Source organism: Antechinus flavipes, chromosome 2 (genome assembly GCF_016432865.1).
Source record: "Antechinus flavipes isolate AdamAnt ecotype Samford, QLD, Australia chromosome 2, AdamAnt_v2, whole genome shotgun sequence".
Classification (NCBI taxonomy): domain Eukaryota; kingdom Metazoa; phylum Chordata; class Mammalia; order Dasyuromorphia; family Dasyuridae; genus Antechinus; species Antechinus flavipes.
Window position 1 is genome coordinate 652613637 of NC_067399.1, and position 22457 is coordinate 652636093.

Consider the following 22457-nt stretch of genomic DNA (forward strand, 5'->3'; position numbering starts at 1 on the left):
TATGTAACTCTCCTATATTCACGATCAAACTGACAAGTGATAATTCTCTTCTCTTCTTGCTCAGATTGCCATTCTTCCCCACTGAAGCTTCACATCTGTTTCCTTTGGCAACCCTTCATTCTCCCTAACTACCTCAAATGTTGAGTATGTTCTGAAAAAAACTCACCAACTCCAGGAGGGAGATCAGTCTACCCTTGGAATACAGATAAGTCATGTGCAGAAGAAGAAATATAAACCTCATATAGAGGTAACAATCACTTCAAGTCCTCTAAGCCCCCACATAGTTGAGATTTTCAGCCCTGTTTCTGAAAGCTTCTTATGGATGTGAACATCTCAAATCCTAAACACCTGGTTAAGGCTTTTTATAGGTAATTATCACTTCTTAAGGTCTTGACAAACTCAACTTAAATACTTCTGTCTCAACAATAGTATACCCACAGCCACAGTCACATGCCATTTAAGCCTGGAACTAATCACCATTTAGAGAAATCTGCCCTAATTACCAATCTATTCAATTCATTTCCTTAACCTACTAACTCCTTCCCTTGCTTTCCTCATTTGCATTGCAAGACCCAAATTGCCAACATTTACCTTAATAGTTTTCTGATTATCACTGATTCTATTTTGCTTATAATCCAAAGAAGAACCCCAGATAAATAAAATGGATCTAAAGAGTGTTCTTCAAAAATGTTCTCATATTTCTTTGACCCAATACTATTTCTAAATATATATTAGCTGTGTGTGATCCTAAACAAATCAGTTAAATTTCTCAATGTTCTAAGCAACTCTCTAGGATTAATATCAATGCCAAATCCAGCTATGGGCCCCAGACTAAAGTCTCAGCACAGGATGTGGGAATCCATACCTTCAAGGTAGAAAGCCTCTTTCCCTCCCAGTGATTGTAGTTGTGGTTTAGTTATTTAAGTCCTGTCTGACTTTTCATGATCCCATTTAGGGTTTTCTTGGCAAAAACTAGTGGGGTTTGCCATTTTTTTTCCAGTTCATTTTATAGATGAGAAAACTGAGGCAAACAGAGGGAAGTAACTTGCCCAGGATCATACAGTTAGGAAGTATCTGAGGCCAGATTTAAATTCAGGAAGAGGAGTTTCCTGACTCCAGGCCCAGAACTTTATCCATTGTGCCACCTAGGTGCACAATAGCATCTTGGAGATCTTAGAGTTAACGAGCTTCCCTCCCAAGGACTACAAGGCAATAGATTCTGGATAATAGTGGTGACAATATGAAGCTCTAATCAAATATCAATCCACTCTAAGATTTGTCTGTGTCAAGTTATTTCAACAATTATTGCAGGAAGGGACAAATCCTGTAAAAATAGACCACTGAGTACTATTCTATACATATAGCAAAGAGACTAAAACATCCTCTTAACAATTATTAAAAAGCAAAAAAAAAAAAAAAAAAAAAGAATCCTGTGGAATCCCAGTAGAGTACAGAATAAGAAGATATGTTCCAGGATATTTCAAAAGGTAAATGAAAACTATAAGAGAAATTAGGAGGGAAAAATACAAAATTTGTATCTTTCATAGTAGAAATAATTAGAAAAAGAGGAAAACTTAAATACATAATGACAAGTTCTTCAAAAGAAGCAAAAGAGGTAACAGATTTGAATTAGAGTGAAAGCACAATCTAAAAGAAGAAAAACAAAAAGCAATAAATTAAAAGAATATATGATCTTTATAACACAAAAAATCACTGACCAAGAGACAAGATGCAGGAAATTTAGTAAAGTCCTTAAGGTTCCCCAAAAAGCATAAACAAATTGAAAAGTCTTAACATCATAATGCATGAAAGAATACAAAAAATTTTGGAATTTCTGAATACAGAAAATAAAGTACCAATGGAAAAAATCCATATATCATCTTCAGGAGAAAACGAGACAGACAAAACTCTGTATCTTAAACTTTAACACACATTCATACATAAGTACATACACACACATTTTAAAAATTCCAATGCCATACAATCAATTATATCAACAATCCAGAAGAACTATCTGCAAATATAAAAGAAAAGGAATTTCAAATAACATGAAACTATTTGTATCCAAAAGAAACAGAAAAAAGGAATGATACAAGGTATTTTGAAAACCAAAGAAATCCAAGATGCAATTCAAAATGAGTCATCTTGCAAACTCAAAGCTAATCAGCGATGAAAAAAGGATTCCAAAAAGAGACATTTGAAGAATTCTTGAAAAAAAATAAACAGAATTGAATAAAACACTGGCCTGTGAACACCAGAAACACAACAAAAGTTAGCCAATATAACTTTGAAGAAAGAAGTAATGAAATAAATGATACTCTCTCATGTAATTATTTTAAAAATGAGAAACAGAAAGACTAACCTATGGGACAAAAAGGAAAGAGATCTCATCAATAGATTTTTCCATTATAAAAGAATCTAAAGAAGGAGAAGTAAAGATGAGGAAACCAAAGTGAAGTGAACTAGCCTTGACACCCTCTAAAAGCAACTAAAAAAGTTCTGGATCAAAGCTACAGAGAGGAGGAAAGGAGGCATAGAAAGGAAGGAAAAGTGCAACATACTCTGAAGAAGTCATGAGTCGACAAAGAAAAGCAGACAGTAATTCCTATCATTCTTACAGCAAGGAGAGGGACCGCAAGGGAATGGAAGATGAGACAAAAGAAGCCCACTGAAACCAGGGAATCAAATGGGAGTTTTAACCCCAAAGAGGCAGAGGATCCCCTTAGAAAGTTTTCCCATGAGGGAAGAGACACATGTTCATAATAGTATGTGTTAAAGATGGAGGGAGCTGTTGCACAGGCCTACCACTTTGTTTAGGGCTTACCCTCATGGTAAACATACAAGCTAATAAGATGAGAAATCTGAGCTCCAAGGACAACTGGAACCCAAAAGGATGGGAAAACTAGGCAGAGAAATAAGATCATACAGCAGATGATAAAGAGAAGGTTTATGCAGTATTCAAGGATCTATAGACCACATGGGTTGGAACAGAGACTACCTTCTACCGTGATAGATCATTTCTATCCTCATTTCTTCACTCAACAATTATGAAAAAGGAATAATAGGTAAAAAGTCACAAAGAAAAGAATAAATTGGTAAGAATAGAGAGCTCAAACTTGATATTTCAGAAGCTTTAAATCCATGATGAACAAAAATTAATAAAAGACAAAATAAGAATATTGACCATAAATCTAAGAATAAAAGTACAAGATAGATATGATAAAGAGAGAATTAATGAAGAGAACAAGGTAAAGAAATCCTTTTTAGAAAAAAAGGAGGGGAAGAAAGAAAAGAATTTAGAGGGAAGGAAAGAAAGGAAGGAAAATTTTAATTATTTAATTGAAATTTTAAATGAAATTATTTATTTTTGTTTGTTTTTTATTATTATAGCTTTTTATTAATAGAATATACGCGTGAATAATTTTTCAACATTGACCCCTGCAAACACTTCTGTTCCAATTTTTCCCTTTCTTCCCTCCATCCCCTCCCTTAGATGGCAGGCAGTCGCATACATGTTAAACATGTTAAAGTATAGCTTAAATACAATATAGGTATACATATTTTTATAGTTCTCTTGTTGCACAAGAAAACTCTGATTTAGAAAGGTAAAAATAACCTGGAAAGAAAAACAAAAATATAAGCAGCCCACACTCTTAATGAAATTATTTAATGAAAATAAGAGGTAACAAATTGAAAGAAGAGCTAACAAAATAAGATAAAGAAAAAGAAATTAATGATTAAAAATGACATCCTCTAACCATATTTGGAAAGTAGCAAATAAAATTGGAAAAGGAAGAAGTAAGGAAAGAGAAAAAAGTCTGCAGGAAACAGATGTGGAAAAATATCTGCAAAAAGGCTTTCTTATAAATGTTATATAACTAAAATATAAAAGGAACTGATTCACATTTTATAAGACTAAGTTCCATTTCTCAATAAATGAATCATCAAATTGTTTAAATAGGAAGCTTTCAAAAGAAAAAAATTCAATCTGTCAATAATCAATTGAAAAAACGTTTTAAATCATAAATGACAAAAGAGGGAAATAACAAATGTTGGAAAAGCTACAGAAAAACAGGCACAAAAGTGCAGTCCTGGAATAACTATGAACTGGTTAAGCAATTTTAGAAAGCAATCCCAATGTCCTAAAAGTCACTAAATTCTGCCTACCCTTTAACCCAGGAATACTATTAGACCTATTCCCCCCAAAAAAAAATTTTTTAAAGGGGGAAAAGATCCATGTTTAAAAAAATATATAACAGCTACTTTTTGTGGTAGCAAAGAACTGACCACTAAAGGAGCGTCTATAATCTGAGGATAGGCTAGACAAATTACATATATGAATGCAATGTAGTATTACTGCATATAAGAAATGATGGGAAGATTTGTATGAACTGATACAAAATGAAGTGATGAGAATTAGGAAAACAATGTATACAATTCATTATAAAGAAAGATAACTTTAAGAGACGGAGAACTGATCAATGTGATTCCAGAGAACTACAGATGCAGCACACTAAACACATCCTAACAGAGGTGTCATGGACTCAAAATGCATAATGTGAAGTGAATTTTTGAACATCGTTAATGTAGGAATTTGCTTGACTATGCCCATTTAGTATGAAGTTTTTCTTTTTACTGCATTTTTATTCATTTATTATTCTTTCATTCATTAAAAGAGTAATAGGAACAAAAAAAACTTTTAAAAAAAGTAGTACTAGACATAGGAACAACAAGATTATGTGATGATCAACTGTGATGGACTTGGCTCTTTTCAACAATGAAATGATTCAAGGCAATTTCAATAGATTTAGGATGGAGAGCTATCTGCATCCAGAGAGATTGAATGTGGATCAAAGCATAGTATCTTCACTTTTTGTTGTTGTTATTGTTGTTTGCTTTTTTTCTTTTCTTTTTTGTGGTCTTTTCCCTTTTAATCTGATTTTTCTTGCCCAGCATGAGGAATATTTCGAAAGTATATTTAGAAGAATTGCATATGTTTAACCTATATCAGATTGCTTGCTGTCTTGGAGGTAAGGCGGGGTGGAGAGTGAGAAAAATTTGGAACAAAGTTTACAAAGGAGAATGTTAAAAACTATCTTTGCATGTATTTTGAAAAATGAAATTTTATTATTAATTAGTAAATTATTTAATGTTATAATTAAAATTATCAATAAAATGAAAACAAAGTATTAGAGATGCAAGTGATAGAAAACATAAGCCTAATTCTCATAATTTTAAATGTGAAAGGGTTAACTATTTCAATAAAAAGAAACAGAGTGGCATAAACGTGAAGGAACTGGAAACTCCACAATCTGCTTCTGATATCTAAAACACAAAAATATACCCAGAATCAAATAAGAGATTCAAACTAAGTTTCCTGTGCATTAGATGGATCCAAAAAGGCCATAATGTCATTTGTGACTATTAGACAAAACTCAGAGAACAAGGAAATGACACTATTTCTGGTCAAAGGAACAACAGACCTCAAACTAATATCATTCCTAAAGATACATAAGGGAAATAAGAATAATAAAGGTGTTCTCAGGAACACCTAACAAAGGGCATTTATAATATTAAACATACTACTAGACAATGGAGAAAACTAAGAGATGAATTATGCTCTATGAATGGGAGAATCCCAAAATACATTTATTCACAGCACCACATAAGACATTTTACAAAAACAGACCATGCAGTAAGCAGAGAGATATTGCCAACAATATAAAAAGGCAAAAGTACCAAGCTCATTCATTACAACCCCAAAAGTAATTAGAATAGTAATTAATTCGGGGAATGCAATCAAAGACAGATTAAAATGAAAACTTAATGATAAAATTCTAAATAATATATGGATCAAAAAGAAAATATAAATAACTGATAACTCTGAAAGACAATGACTATGATGAAATAGCACACCATAATTTCTAGGATAAAGCTAAAGTGGTTTGCAGAAAAGTAATATCTCTAAATCATACAGTAACCAAACTGAAAAAAAAAAATTTAATGAATGCACATTTAAAAAAAAAACTCAAAATAAGTTCAAATGAAAAAATCTTGAAAATTAGCAGAGATGAAATTAAATTTGAAACCAGAAAGAATATAGAAATGATAAAACTAAATGCTGGACCTTTGAAAAGATGAACAAAATTGAAAAATCTGTAGGCTACTTGACTAAAAAGAAGATAACATACAAAATTAAATATAAATATCTTTAATATATATTAAATATGTACATTTAATATAAATAAATGTAAGATAACAAAATTAAAAAGAAAATGAAAAATTAAATCAACAAAATAAAATACAGTCTAAGCCATTCTCTTAGTGAGGACATCAAGGACTCAGGAGCAGCTGGCACTCAGGCTGCCATTACTGTCAGCACCAGAACTGCCCTGAAGAAGTGGACAGCCCTACCTCCTCAGACCACCCTTGCACTGAATTCCTAAAGCTGTCTCCCATATCTCTCCCTTCCTCCTATTTACTCTTATGCTACCTGACCAATGTGGCTCTAACCTAGCCTTTCCAGATCCCATTTCCCATCTCCCACCTGAGAAGCTTCTGATAAAGATGCTGATGATCCTTTAAAGGCTACACCCAATTCCCCCCAGAGTAATCTAACAAGAATTTGAGATGGGGAGACCAGGTATTCTCTCCTTCTGCTCTTGCCCCAAAATTGGCTCCTTTTCTCTGGGACCAACTACAATGTGCTCTGCTCAGCCATGTCTGGTACAAGTACAAGTCAGAGGGGGCAACCTGGAGCTTTCTCCATCTCTACCTTCCCCCTTAAGTTCAAGGCCTACAGAGTACGGGCCCTGAGGAACACATACCTATCCACTCCTTAGAGAATCACTAAGAAAAAAAGGCAATTTCCTCAGCAGATGGGGAAAGTCTACATTTGGGCCTATGCTTCAAAACTTACTTTGGTAAAACCTGCCTAGTCTAGAGAACCAAAGCCTTCAGGAGACTAAGGCAGGGGTCCTCAAACTTTTTAAATGGGGGGCCAGTTCACTGTCCCTCAGACAGTTGGAGGGCCGGACTATATTAAAAATAAAAACTTTGTTTTATGGGTCTTTAAATATAAAAAAGAAACTTCATAGCCCTGGGTGAGGGGGATAATCGTTCTCAGCTGCCACATCTGGCCCAGGGCCGTAGTTTGAGGACCCCTGGAAGGTAACCTCTGCACCATGATGCAGAGGGGTATCAAAGGATACAAGTTCAAAGTTCTTCTGTGTGACATTTTTCAAGCTTCTTGATGTAGCTTGGAATCATAAAAAAATCAAGAAGCTCTATAACTATCTACTGAAATCATGAAAACAGGGCCATAGGATTCAGAGCTAAAGGCCCTTGGAGATCTTTTCTTCTACTACACCCATTTTACAGAGGAAGAAAATTGACCCAATAGGCTTAGCACTGACTTGTCTGCTCGTCTCACACAGGTGAGAGGGAGCAAAACACCACTTCAAACCCATGTCAGGCCTCTTTCTCTTCCACCACACTCCTCAAGCACCGTTATCAGGATGACCACTACCCAATAGCAGCTTCCATAGCTGTGCGATCTTCAGGTGTCATTCGTTAGGCCAGTGATAAACTACAGGGCTAACAACTCACTTTCCATTTCAAGATATTTCTCTGACTTTTTCTTATTGTGACAGACAACAGATTGATTAAACCTAGTCATGGGATTTGACACTATAGCCATTGGCTTCTATTTGTTGATTACTATTGATTTTCTTTGATACTTCATTTAAAAATCAATAGTTGGAAAGAAAAACAGGCCTGGTTTGCACATACTTAAACCTGCTGTTGTGCTCTAGAAGGGGCTGCCGTCTGGGCCTGGCCCTGACGTCCAATTATGAGAAAGGCTCTTAAACAGGTGAAAGCAAGGGCTTCCCATCGATCGATGGGCACTTTTCTTTCTCAATCAGAGGAAGTGGCTATAAATTAGGCTCATCAGCACTATTTTCAAGGCATTCGTAAAGCAAATAATTGTAAACTCTTTTTTACCCTTCGGTGATATTTGGACTGAGGAAAAGCCTCCCTTAGAGCAAGTACCTGGAGTTCATGCGGGCTTTCAGCTTTTTGGCTTTCTTCTTGTTTTTTTGCCGCTCATCTACATCTTTTACAGGCTCTGTGGGTGTTGAGCTTTCAACCACAATGTCAACAATGTACTTCTTCAGTGACAGATGCTCCTGCAAAAGACAACAAAACAGCAACTGATTTCCATGGACCTGATGAGCACGTAAGAGTCAACCACTGTTACCCAAAAGAAGGTTGAAAAGAGTTTAAGTAAAAACTCTTCTATGTGAGGCTTTGATACTTCTCAGCCAGTAACATGTATGTGTAAGTCTGTTAAAAAGCAGGCATGATCCTACCCTATTTGCAAGCTGGCTTAAATATTTCACATCAGCTTTTAAAAGACCATTAACTCTCTCAGGACTCTAAGAAGCAATTTACATGAAAAAAGGAACAAAACATTTACAAATGACTTATCAGTGAGTCTATGCTTCTTAAATAAGAATAATGTGCTTCCTTCTAAGTGAAGAGGTTCCATATCATTTGCAGTGACCAAAATCAATAATCCCAAAACAGATAAATCCCGGAAATAAACTCAAGTCCCAAATAAAATAAAAGTAATAATAAAAAGAAATTAAGAATCATTTTACTCTCTTCCCTAGACTCTATTAAAAAAGCTCTATATATGGCATTCAAGGCTTGTTACAATCTGGCCTCAGTTTAGCTTTTCAACCAAGTTTCATATGAGTTTCAGCGACACTGACTCACCAGTTGCTTCCCTCATTCAACATATCTTTTCTCAACTTGATGCTTTCAAACAATGAACTCAGAAAGATCCTTCCTCCTCATCACCAAGTTTCAAGTCCCTATGCAACTTTCTATGGGAGGCCAAACTGTGTGCTCTGGTCTGTTAAAATTCTTAATCCTACACTACTGTGTGAAACCTCTTTGGAGTCTTCCTCCCTTTTAGCAATGCAGCAATCACCCTTATGTCACAGATTAGGAATGACACACTCTTAGAGCACAGAGAGGAATTAAAAGATTCTGCAGTCCTTTCTTGAAGGCATTGGTTAAATATAAGAAAACCCAGTTTTTACCTAGATTATTAAAATGTAGCAAAAGTTCTGACATATCTTAAACAAGTTGAAAAGAATATAAGTATGGGGTTGATAAATTTATTATTTGAAATGCTAAGCTTAAGTACAGAGAAGTTCATGAACAAAGTAGTGGCTACCAAGTAAGAAATTTTCCAACCAAAACAATTTATAAAATCTAAAAGTGAAAAAAAAGTCCTATGTGCATACAAATTAAATTATATATTTTTAATTAAGTATTTGAGTACTGCATACAAAAAAAATTGTTTTAAAAGTGTCATACTGAAATTTTCAATATTTCACTCACAAATGGAGCTGGAAGAGATTTTAGAGATCACTTAATCTAATCCTACTTATTTTATGTGTCAGGCAATTGAGGACCAGCAATATTAAATGACACATCCAAAATGAGACAGTAACTAAATGGTAGATATAAGATTCAAACCTAGGGCCTGTGATCCAAATTCAGTGTTCTCTCACTGAAGCATGCTGTTATTCCCTTAAGCTTATCAAACACAAGCTCTTAAGCAAACAATTATCATAGTATTAACATGATCTACTTAAGATAATGATTCTGAAAAATGAAAAATAACTAGCACTCTATTCCAAATAAAAGGGAAAACAAATAGTAGTAAAGGTACTTTTCCATTTCTTGAAGAAGTCTTAACAGATGCAAAACATCCTCCACAACAAAGCAGTCAAAAGAACTCAGAAACAACTTCAGCCAGCACTCAATCTCCTTGACAAAGAGGCAAAGAAACCACAGGCAATATAGTCTAGAGCAATATTAATGTGTAACACAGAGAAAAGCTGTACAGGTGAAATGAATAGCCACAAAGCTTGGCAACTAAGTCAGAATACCACCAGAAGATTTACATATGAAATCTGGACAAAAAAAATAGACATTAAACAGAATACTTGCTCTTCTAAAACAACATTCTCATCACTGAGTACTATCTTTGACCTCTACTATGTCAGTATACGGAAATGCAAGGAAGCAGAAATGGAACTTGAGAAAAATGAAGTAGGAAAAAACGAAATCAATTAATCAATTACCAAGCATTTATTAAGTGTACCAGAGTCCGTCCAGGCATTGTGCTAAGTAATAGGAATTAAAAGAAAAGATGGAAATAGACTGTACCCTTCTCATATTGCTTTTCATTTATTCTCTCTACAAATAGTAAACATGCTGAGTTATTTACAACGTAAGTTCATTAAGAACAAGAACTTATTTTTGTTTTTAAAAAAATCATTCCTTGTAGCCCTATTGCTTAGCACAGTATCTGGTACACAAAAATAACTCATTGCTTCAGCAAATAAACCATCAAAAATCATTATATTTTAAATGATATTAATAGATTCTAAATAACTAAAAAATGCACAAAATACTTGGGGATCAATCTACAAAGCACACAAAAGACTTGTACATATTCAGTTATACAGTACTCCTTAAGTAAATAAAGAACTTCAATAACTGGAGTAATAGGGGCAATACTCATATATAAAATAAAAGGACTGCATGAATGGCCCAAGTCCCTTCAAGTTCTACATCCACTGAACTAGAGGGCTTCTGAGGAGCACCTTTTCTATTCCAGATCTATGACCTTAGAGGTGGCAGTCAGAAGGACTATTTGGAAGAGTACAACTTCCCCCTTGTATTTTGAAAAGAAAAGTGAAGAGAAGAGCTAAAATCACTTTCTGAGAGTGATTTTAAGAATGATTACCACAAATGGAGTTTCCTATTTTATCTTTCATTTTCTAATTTTAGGAAAATCAATTTTTTAAACTCTTGTAATAGGGTATCATATGATAAATACAATAGTTAGTTGTAGGAATAAGATTTCAAAAAGAGAAAAATAGAGCTCAGAGCATCATTTTGAGAAGATATGAACCCAAATTTGTTACAGATATCTGGAAGTAAGAAAAGAAACTTATACACATAGCTGTGCTTTTGAAAAGTGTAAGTGGCAGGGTGATTATTTTTCTAGGCACCAGCAAATACTAGTGGATTTGTGCTATTCAATACAGTGCACTAGATTTCAAATTATGACCATGGAATATAGCAAAACTAACTAGACCATATTGGAATTACTTTAACCAATGGATTTCTCTATTCATTGTTATTTTATTCCTTTCACAAGGTCAGTAGATACTTGGTCATCTTACCTGACCAAAAACAAGACATACACAAGAGAGAAATGTTCAGCTGCTAAAATATAGGGCATCTTCCACAACACTGGTCAGCTCAGGTGGGAAGATGACTTCTTGCTTTCATCCTGTTTTCATTAATACCAGATGAATTATTCAGAAAGTGAAATGAATCTATGATCTCATCTAATTGGAAGTTCTTTCCAAAAACCAAGACCACAAATCTCTGCCTGGACATGTGGTCTGTGCACATACTCTAATAAGTTCATCACAGGCTTGTCATATGATGCACTAAAGGGCTCCCTCACTTTCTTCTGACATAAGAAGGTACAAGAGGAGCACTCCATGGATCCACCAGCCTAGCATATCTTCAGTGTACCACATGACCAGTTCCTCTTTTCTTATAAGAATATAATTCCTTCATGACATATTTTCTTCCTGTTCTTCAAAGCTCCTCATTGATCATAAACTGCAGCTTACTCGTACTCACCACATGCCTCTTTGTTGCCATTTGTGAGATACACATTTTAAATTCTTCAGACATTGCCATATTTCATGTTTCACTGTCACATGGTGTCACGCTGCCAAGAAAGTAGAATGTTGGCATTTTAAAAAGCCTTTGCTTTCTTTGATGGAAAGCTTGAGATTAAAAGACTCTTCAATTCTACCAGAGTAAACCAGATCATTCTTCTTGTTCTATTTAGCTCTGGGTCCAGTCCACTGTCACTATATGTTCTACCTATTTCAAATATACCGGCTGGTGGACAAGCTTTTCTTTTCTTTTCTTCTTCTTTTTTTTTTTTTTTAATCTCTGTTCTATGTGGATGGTCAGGCAGGCCAAATTCACTTTGACAATAATAAATCACTTCTAGGATGTTCTGCAATGTCTTGGAGCAGAATACAATCAATAAAATGTCACCTACAAATTAGAGAATTTAAAGACTCCACCATTCATAGAGAATTCTTCTCAAACTTAAACCCTAATTTTCCTCAATCAAAATAGTGAACAATTCTGGCAATGACATAGCTTCCTATTTTATATCCCATTAAAAACAAAGGCTTTCTAGTGCTTTATCTTCCAAACAATTTTGAATGATTCTGATGTAATGATGAGAGCTCTCTTTTTAAAAGTCTTAAAATTATTATTTTCCTATGCCAAAAACTCTTTTTTTATAATTAACAAGCAACACTCACTCATATTTTTTATATTTTTCAGTTTATGTAACTCAGGTCTTCCCAGCTCTAGGCACAGTATTCTTACCACAGAGTTCAATAAATCCAAAGACCACAGCTACTTGGTAATGTCTCAATATTTGATGAAAACTCCTAGGAAAAGTGGAAAGCAGTCTGGCAAAAACTAGGTTTAAAAGTAATGGCTCCCAATGTATCCCAAGATAAGGAGAGTGGAAACATTAATATAGGTAAAATGTTACATCATAAACAAATCAGAGGATTAAGAAGAAATATCCTTTTCTATTTATGGTTATAGGAAAAATTCATGAAACAAGGGACACAAAGACTCATTGGTGATAAAATGGACAATTGAGACTGTAGCATATTTTAAAAGTCTATATAAACATAACTGATATAATTAGAATTAAAAGGAAACAGTTAACTGAAACATATTTACAGCACGTTTTTCTCATGAACATCTAAAGAAAAAAACCCAGTTCTGATCACATGATTCTACTAATCAATCAACTCCAGTGGTTCCCTGTTATTGCCAGGATCAGATCAGATCTGCTGCTTGGCATTTGCAACCATTCAGAACCTAACTCCCCAGCCGGCTCCTTTGGCCACTCTAGGTAGCCATAACTCCCGTTTGTCCATTCCCTGGTTGGGCCCAATGAGCCTTCCTTCTATCTCACACTACACCCCACTTCTCACATCTAGCTTCAAGCCCCAACAGTGCCATTCATGATGCCTTTCCTGATCTCTAGCTCCTAGAGTCCGTCTTTCAAAAGTCATCTCTCATTTAACTTCCGACATATTTTGCATATGCCCACCTATGCATGTTGTTTCTGCTGAGAGAAGGCAGGTTTTCCCCAAAAGACTGCTTCTGATTACAATCATTTAAATGATTTAGACAAATGCCAATCATTTAGAAAATGGATATATTGTGGCATATGAATATAGTGGAGTATTTCTGCACCAAAGGAAAGGATGAATATGAAATATTCACAGTAGGATAGGATAACATTTATGAATGAATGTAGAGCGAAATAAATAAAACCAGAAAAAGCAACGCACATGATGAGTGACAACAATGTAAACAGAAAGAAGAATAAAGTGAAACTGAATGCTAGTCAGTGATGGTGACTAAGCCTGCGTCCTGAGAAGAGATCAGGAAATGTAAGTGCCTCCCTTCATGGCAAAGGTAGGGAACAGACTATATGACATGGTTGATGAGGCAACTGTAAATTTTTTGTCTTTCTCTTTAATCTTCCTTACAGCAGATAAGTAACTAGTTTACTTATTTTGTATTAATTGTATTAATTTTAAATTATTGTATTAATTTTAAAAAAGTTTTAAAAGGAAATCACAGTTTTAGAATAATTTTTAGTTTTACTTGGAAAAAGGAAAGAAAAACCTAATCAAATGTGAAAATAAGAAAATATTCATTATTACTTTAAAATTCAAAACTTATTTCCACCCAGCCAATTTTATCATCAGTTGTAAAGTAAAAATCATAAAGGTACGAAATACTCATTTTTTAGATACTTACTTGAAAAAAAGTCCACAGATAACTATCAAATCAAGAATAGGAGAACAAAAGTAAATCTGACTCATGCCTGTCACATTTACTTAACAGAAAAGGAAACCTTAAAATGCTCCAAAGATATTGTAGCATCGAGAGAGGTGACCAATGGGAATATAGTTAAGGAAAAAAAATCAAGACTTATGACCTGAAATCTCAAGAGATTTTTTTACAGTTTGATAAAACTTTTCATTACGTGAATTCTACTGAACAGCTGTGACCCCTCTTACTGGAAAGTTCTTTATTAAAGTATTATCATTTTGAACAGCTCAGCAACAAACAGCCACATGATGTCTTTATGTAACAGATAAGGAATATGTGAAAGACACGACCCAACCTATCCATTTTTCTATGTGTATACAATAAATCTACGTGGTTTATCCAAGTTACAATCTATACACATCAGTGCCTGAAGTGACAGCATGAGCAAAATGCAGCTAATCCATTGCTTGAAAGGAGACAAGCCACCCTCCTGATATAGGATGACAGTCCACCAGCTGTCTCCTTGCCACTCAGGGACAATTACAAATGCTCTATCAGCTTTCTGAGAGGTAGGGATGATGAATGAGGACAAGCTTTGTATCTTTTTTGCAGATTCTGATGTTCCTTTCCTGATCTAATCTGAGGCTTAATAGATGACTCAAAGACAAGTACAGAGTTCAACAAGCTTATTCATTTATCATATTGCAAAGGACTGAGAGGTCTTAGCTGTCAATAACATAACTTGGTATGACTTCGAAATATGTAATACAAATAAACTGGATCTACAGTAACAGAAGATGCTTCTAAGAGTTCTCAAATTTCAAAAACAACAGTTTGGATTAATATCAAACTTCATCTTCAGAAACCATTTAAGTAAAACCCAAATAATAATACAATGAACTCCAAGTTAATAGTCACTTCTCTAGCACACAGACCAAAGTAAACATTATTCTAAGAAAAACAGCATTTTTCAATAGTGAAAAAATATTATGAAGAACTCACATGGTATTGAATGACAATCTGGCCCTGTAGAAACAGCAAGTGCTATTCTGAGTTTCTGTTAATATTATCATATGTAAAAAGCAGGGGAGATTTTCTTCAAATTTTTCAGCATACTATATGAGAAAGACCACTGGAATAGAGACCCAGAGTCACTAACATGGCTCTGCTGCTAGATGATCAGTTTGCTGTGCTAGAAGAAAAGGCACTATTTCAGGAATCAGGATCCCAAAGATCTGGTGCCAATCTCGCCACTTAATACTTTGGTGATTTTACTTACCTACAAGTGGTCCAAGGCGCCATTTCTTCATAAACAAAATGAAAGAGGTGAGACAGCTTGAAAATTTAACTCTAATTAAACTAACCTCCATTAAAAGTTACTTCTTGTTGCTCTCATTATACTGTTTGTTCTTAGAATGTATTATTCTGCTTTTTTGGAGATTTAGATCAGTGTTCATAAATGATTCTTTAAACTCCTACCCCTATTTCTGCCATAAAAATGTAAATAGACATTTGAAATAAATTTTTGCTTAGGTTTTTTTAAATAAGCAAACAAAATATTCTCTTTAAGAATTCAAGTCACAATCTGTTTTTCCCATTGTATATATATATAAACGGAAGGATAATAATAACCCCTGCTAAAGCACATCATTACAGAGCTGAAGTGATTTATATGCATAAAGCTTTAAATTTACAAAGTGTTTTCCTCACAGAAATTCTACAAAGGAGACATTGTAAAGATTATTATTTTGCCTATTTTACAAATCAAGACTTAAAAATAAAACAGATCACAGTCATAATCTAGTCTGCCTACTTCTTTCATTTTACAGATAAGCAAGGTGAGCCTTCTTGAAGTTAAAGGAACACAAGGAAAAACAGCAGAGGATTGGGGAGATAACACAGGACATCTCAGCTCCATATCAAGCAAAATTCCTGTTGTCTCAAAGCTGAAAAAGAAGGACTCTGAGAGGATGACCTGACCATAGTCAAAGAGCTACCAAGTACTGGAGCCAGAATTTGTAAGTAGGTCTTTTAAGACTCCCAATTTGATGTTCTTTCTAGTAAATCACAATGCCTCTTTGAAATTTTGAAACCTGAAATTTCATCATTCTGAAAGTCCTCCTATGGTGCCTTATAATGGCATATAACAGCAAAGTCAAATTCAGGGAGAAACAAATCCTTGTAGCCACAGATTGACATACCAAGTAATATCATCTGTATTGCACTAGATTGTTCGTTATTTTGCTAAACATTTCTCAAATACATTTTAATCTTGTTCTAAATCTGTGGGCTGCATCTGGTCCTTGAGCCTGACACTTCTAAGTTCTTGAAGAATATATGCCAACAGAATGTGGACTCTGGCAGTTTGATCACACTGTCAGCACAATGCCAGGAGTAGGCCAGATCAGCTGACCAAAACCCAGGCTAGCCGAGGTTACCACTGCAAGCTGACCACGCGGTACCCCATAAAAGAGAGATGCTTAGGAAGACATCCAGTCTCTGCGCACAAAATGCTGCCATAGGGATCATTATCAACTAAGTATTTCTCTAACTTCTTCTTTTTTAAATTATAGCTTTCTATTTACAAAACATATTCATGGGTAGTTTTTCAGCACTGACCCTTGCAGAACCTTCTGTTCCAACTTTTCCCCTCCTTCCCTCCATCCCCTCCCCTAGATGGCAGATAGTCCACTACATGTTAAATATGTTAAAGTAGAGGTCTAACTTCACCTCTTGCTGATATTCCTCACACGAGATTTTCTATCTGACTGTGTTCCATATTTAGAGGGCATTCCCTCTGCACCTCTGCCTCTTAAAATGCACAGCTTCTTTCAAAGCTCAGTCCCAGGTTCCTCTCTAACTTCTTTCCTATCCTTCCTATCCCTCCTCAATTATTTCTCCCTCATTCCCCCCAATTATCTGTTATTTACTTCAAGTATCTTTCACATTTACTTGAACATGAACAAGGAGATAATATCAGTTGCTTGGGAGCAGAGACTGTTCCAGCTTTGTCTCCATCTCTACCACCTGGCAGATTCTTTTTGATTGACTGATGACAGAACAAGGGAAGGGAATAAGCATATATTAAATACCTACTATGTACTAGGTACTATACAAAACAATTTTTCAATATAATTCAATCTTCACAATAACCTTGTAAGATAAGTGCTATTAATTACCCTTGAAATTAAAGCAGAGCGTAAGTGACATGTCCAAAGTCAAAGAGCTCTGAGATATCTGAGGCTGTAAGTTCCGGTCCTGCAGGTGCCGGTTCTCCCTGCGCTCACTTACTGAGCCACCCAGCTGCTTTTGTTGGTCATGTAGAGGATGAGCATAGGCTCCTGAATTCAGGGGAACACAAACTATCGTGGATACAACTATAATTGGAAAACACTTAAAAGTTTGAACTTGAATCAAGAGAGTCACAAGTGTCCTAGGAACCAGCCATCTAAACACTCATAACCAGCTGGATTCTTCTAAAAGATCCTCCATGAAGTTGCAGAGACAGACCAGTCTTCTTTATAGGTAACTGCTTGTATATTGTCTGTAAGCTCCTTAAAAGCAGGAATAATCTTTTATACTTCCCTAACATTTAGCACACAGTAGGTATTTAATAAATGCTTACTGATCATGTGAGAAAATAACAATAAATAAAATCACACATAGTTGAACTAATGGTATTATTGCCATGCTTTTTTGTAATTTCCAACATAAATATTTTCACATATTCTAATTAGTGAACAAACCAAATTACTTGATGCTGAAGAATTTCTTGTTTATGAATATTTCCTGGATATCACTTTGTATGTGAACTTTTGGTGCTACAGGAATTAAAAAATGCACACCGTTTTGCTATGTGGCATTTTAAAATTGATATACATTTTGTTTTTTTGGAGAGTTGAGAGTAAGGGTTAAGTGAATTGCCCAACATCACACAGGTAGTAAATGTCAAGTATCTGAAGTTATATTTAAAGACAGGCCCTCCTGACTCAAGGGCCAGTCCTTTATTCATTGCATTACCAAGCAGCCCCCATAATATACATTTTCCGGAACTTAAGATACAGTGCTAAATTTTAAAGCATTAATTTTCTTTCCCTCTCACTTCCACTCCATTCTTCCCCCTTTGTGGGAAGCACCCCCTTAAACCATGCGTGCCCTTATAAACAATTATGCATAGTCAAGCAAAGCAAATCCCCATGCTGCCCTTGTCCACAATGGAATGTCCCATTCTATGTCTTGTGTCCATTCTCTCTCTGTTTTATCATTAGTTCTCTCGAATCATGATGGATTATTATTCTAAAAATTGTCTTTACAATGCTAGTATTGTATAAATTTGGGGCCTGGTTCTTTAACATTTAATTAGTCTCTCTTCTGTGAATACTATATCTTATATCCAAATCCAAATAAAAATCCTTTGAACTTGATTACTATATGTAAATCAAAGAAACCTAAATTTTGGAAAACAAGCTATTTTTTTCTAAGTTGGTCATGTCAGTACTATGGGATTTCAAAGATATTTTCTCACAGAAACCTTTTTTGTATGCTGGTTAGAAACTTGGAGCCTAGCCCATGGAAGCCTGTTTAATCAATAATGAAACTGAGACAGCTGAAACACTACAACTGTGATAAAAATAGAAGGTCATAATGGAGTAACAGAATGTTAGTGTGACTGGAGACCTGAGTAAGCTAGTTCACTGGACAGATGAGGAAATGGAAGGGAAATGACTGGCGTGACCTCTCACACCTATCTGGCAAAAGTAGACCTGTAGCCCTGGTCATCTGACTCACAGTCAAGATTTCTTCCAAACTGCCATCAGTGTGACTATGAGAGCAGCACCAGGAGGAGCCTGGCCAGGTTATCCCAAAGTTTTCTGCTACTTGCAAAGGGTGCTTGGGAAGGCAAGGCAGAAGCTGGAAAGAAGTGTGAATGCGGACTCAAATGGCCCTCTTGCCACCCAAGAGCAACCTATTTCCTTACCTTCACAAGGGCTCTGCTGCTGGATTTGTGCTTTAAAAGGAGAGAGAGGCTTCCAACGTGCTCTATGCTATTTCTTGGTGACCTCATGAGCTCCCTTTGGTGTAATCACCATCTCAATGCTTCCTGGATCTATATGTTTATCTCTAGTCCCACATTTGTAACCACTCCCTGGAGATTTTTCAAACTGACTTTCCACAGGTACTCCCTGCTTCGCCTATGGAACACAAATTGCTTCTCTCCCCCCTCAAACGCACCACACTGCCACACCTCCCTTTTTCTGCTGAGAACTCCACCACCCTCTACATCTCTCAGATTAACAACCTCAGTTCTTTCCTTAATCCTTTAACTCCTTCATGCCACAGAAACAGAAAGTATCAAAGCTTTACCATTTCTACTCCCAACTCAATTTTACACTTGGAGCTTTCTTCTCCATTTTATACTCATTTCAGGCTCTTCCACCTTGATCACTGTCATAACTTCCTAAAAGGTTCCTCTTGCTGTTGATATTTCCATACTCTGTTAGAACCTCCAATCTGCTGACAGAGTGCTTTTCCTAAAGTCAAGATCAGCCCATATCACTCCATCTTTCCATCAACTCCCCTGGTTTTTTGCCTTTCAGGTCAGATTATCACCTTTAGGTTTTACTTTGAAAACTCTGCACAAACTGGCTCCAACCTACCTTTCCAAGTTTACTTAGAAAATAATTCAAGGTTATTAGTACAGTTCCTTGGTGTTACTGTCTAGTCAAAGGGGTATTCCTACTTTTTCTAACAGAAGACACTGTCTCACCTCTTGGAAAGATGGATAGATTCCCGTTAAGTAAGTGATGCTGTGTGTAGCACCATTAAACTGATCATTCATTCACCAATGTGTTCTTAGGGAATAAATGGCAAGATGTGCTAACACTGTGAAACTTTCTGCTAAAAAGTGGGCCAGAGCGTTTGGTTTATGCTTTAGACTGACTCTGTTTCTTAATTTGTATCCTTGTCACAGAATACAGCTGGGGTCTCTCAACAAGAGGAGAAATACTCTATTCAATAGTAGAGCTGACCCTCTATTCAAAAGTCGTCAAGGATTGCTTGTGTCCTATGGATCTGTTTCTCCGACACAATCTGGTCTTAACAAAGCAATACAAACACTTCACTCCAATCAAGGGGGGCTGTTGACACCCATGGAAAATGCCATGCACTTCCCATCTCTGCTCAAGAACAACCTTTTCCTCCCCAGAATGCCTCTAATGTTGCTACTGCTACCTAATGACACAAGGGGATAATCTCTGTTGCTAACAAAGTGGCCTGGGTTCCTCTGCCGGACTGCGAGCTTCTTTAGAACAAAGATCGTGCCCTCTCTCCCTCCCTCCTTTCCATGTCTCTTAGATGCCAAGCAAGGGGTGAGAACACCACTAGGGAGACTGTGTTAAGACAGAGCAGCCTCTATCCTCAAGCAACCGACACTCTGACACTTAACTGAATTCTCTTCAATGCTCAGCAATGGGTGTTCAACAAATAGCTCTCAAGTGAGTGAGCTAAACATCGATTTCCACTCATAATTATTCTCTGCAGGCCTGAGAGCAACACGAACACAGAACTACAGACTGCAAATGTGTCCCCAGGATGCCTCAAAAACAGATGTTGCCCTGGGGCACTGTGCCCCCTCTCTGGAGGACACCCATGACTGAGACCCGTACACACCAGTAAGAAGCACCTCTCCCCTGGGTAAGCACCAAGAGGCTGGTGCTGTCACATGGTGTGATTCCTGTTCCTTTCAGAGGCCGAGAGCATCATCAACAAGCCTTTATAGAGCACTAATACTGTGCCAAAGAGATTCAAAGAACGGTGTCGCCCCCAGAGAGGTTGCAATCAGAAAGGATTAGCAGTTTCCAAGGCTTCTAAAGGCTATGGAAGAAAAAATAGGAGAAGTGGAGCCCACAAATTGACTTGTCAAAACAAAGAAATGTTGGACAGAGTGAACAATGCTGATGTACACCAGCCTTTACTTAAATGTTCTGAGGAAAAGGCTGATTTTAGCAAGTCCACCAAAAGACAGGTAAAAGAACATCTCAGGCAGATGGAAGAAAAAAGAAATAAGGCACCTGCAGAGAGGAAGAGTGATCAAAGTTAATATAATTGGTCACTTTGATTGAAAAAGATTTAAAAATCTTTTTTAGGGGAAATGAATGCTAAGATTTCGGTAACAAATACAGAAAACAATTAGAATTAGCAAACTGATGAAACTGAAAACTTTTTTTGTAATTCTGTTTTATGCTGAAAACTACAACTTACACTCTGATCTTAGTGCATTTTAATAATTAGCATTTATATGGTATTTTAAGGTTTGCAAAGAAATTTACAAAATTATCTCATTTGATATTCATAACAATCCTATAAGACAGGTACTATTAATTAAGATCCTTATTTTAGTGTTGAGGAAACTGAGGCAGAAAGAACTTAAAAGAACTGCCCAAGGTCATACAAAGAGTAAGTATCAGAGACCATATTTGAACCCAGGTCTTCTAGACCTCCAGGCCCAGTTCTTGATCCTTGGAACTACTTAGAAGCAGATTTAATTTTTAAAACTGTAGTTTTCAAAAACTACACAGTACAATTCAGAGTGCTGATATTTCTTTTCTTTTCAGTTTATTATCATTCATGGTTGTTCTTTTGGGCATTTTTAATCCTGGCTGCTTACACATGTTCTATATACTGGTTGTACATAGAAACTGATGTAGGCATTTCTGAAACATCTACTTCAAAAACTAGTCTATGAAAGGAGCCTAATTATGAATTATGTTTGGCAACATACATTATATAAAATGATTAGCAATTGTGAAATTTAGCTGCTCTGTTTCATTTGGGTAAATAAGACCCAAAAGCTGTGTTACAAAATAGTCTAATTTTATGATCTTCATTCCAATTAAATATAAACTCAGGACTCTTTGCTGAATAATGTGTCTGTTTTTCTTATAGAAGTTATAAAGGCATGTGTTGCCAGAATTTTGGGGGTGAGAGAGAGGAAGGGAGGCAGGGAAGGAAGGAGGGAAGAGGGAAGGAAGGAAGGAGGGAAGGAAAAAGAGAAAAGGGAAGGAGAGAGGGGAGGAGAGGGAGACAGGGGGAGAGGGAGAAAGAGAAGGAGGGAAGCTGGGAGAGAGAGAGGGGAGAAAGAAGGAAGGAAGGAAGGAGAGAGCGACTGACTTTTTCTCCTAAGAATAAATATATCAAAATGAAATACAGAATATGAAACTTGCATGAACAAAAATCAAATAGAAGTTTATTATAAAAGGTGTGTGATGGGGAACAATCCTACAGCAACATTGGAAATATTCTAAATAGGCTATCAAAGATGTCTGCCAGAAGAACAAGTACTAAATGCATAAAATAAAATACAGAGGATTAGAAAAGAAACAACTAGTTTAGAAGATAGTAATCAAAATATTTTTTAAAGGGAGGACTCTGTTTTATCCAGAAGATGGTGGAGCAGGTCAGTA

At 35.9% G+C, this 22457-nt stretch overlaps 1 protein-coding gene across 1 annotated transcript in view; it reads right to left on the reverse strand.

The window, feature by feature from the left end:
* Positions 1 to 22457, reverse strand: part of SCAPER (S-phase cyclin A associated protein in the ER) — a 362563-nt gene that overhangs the window by 211254 nt on the left and 128852 nt on the right. The window contains exon 21 of the mRNA XM_051982442.1: positions 8053 to 8189. Coding sequence (XP_051838402.1) covers positions 8053 to 8189 — 137 coding nt within the window. The remainder of the gene's footprint in view (positions 1 to 8052; positions 8190 to 22457) is intronic.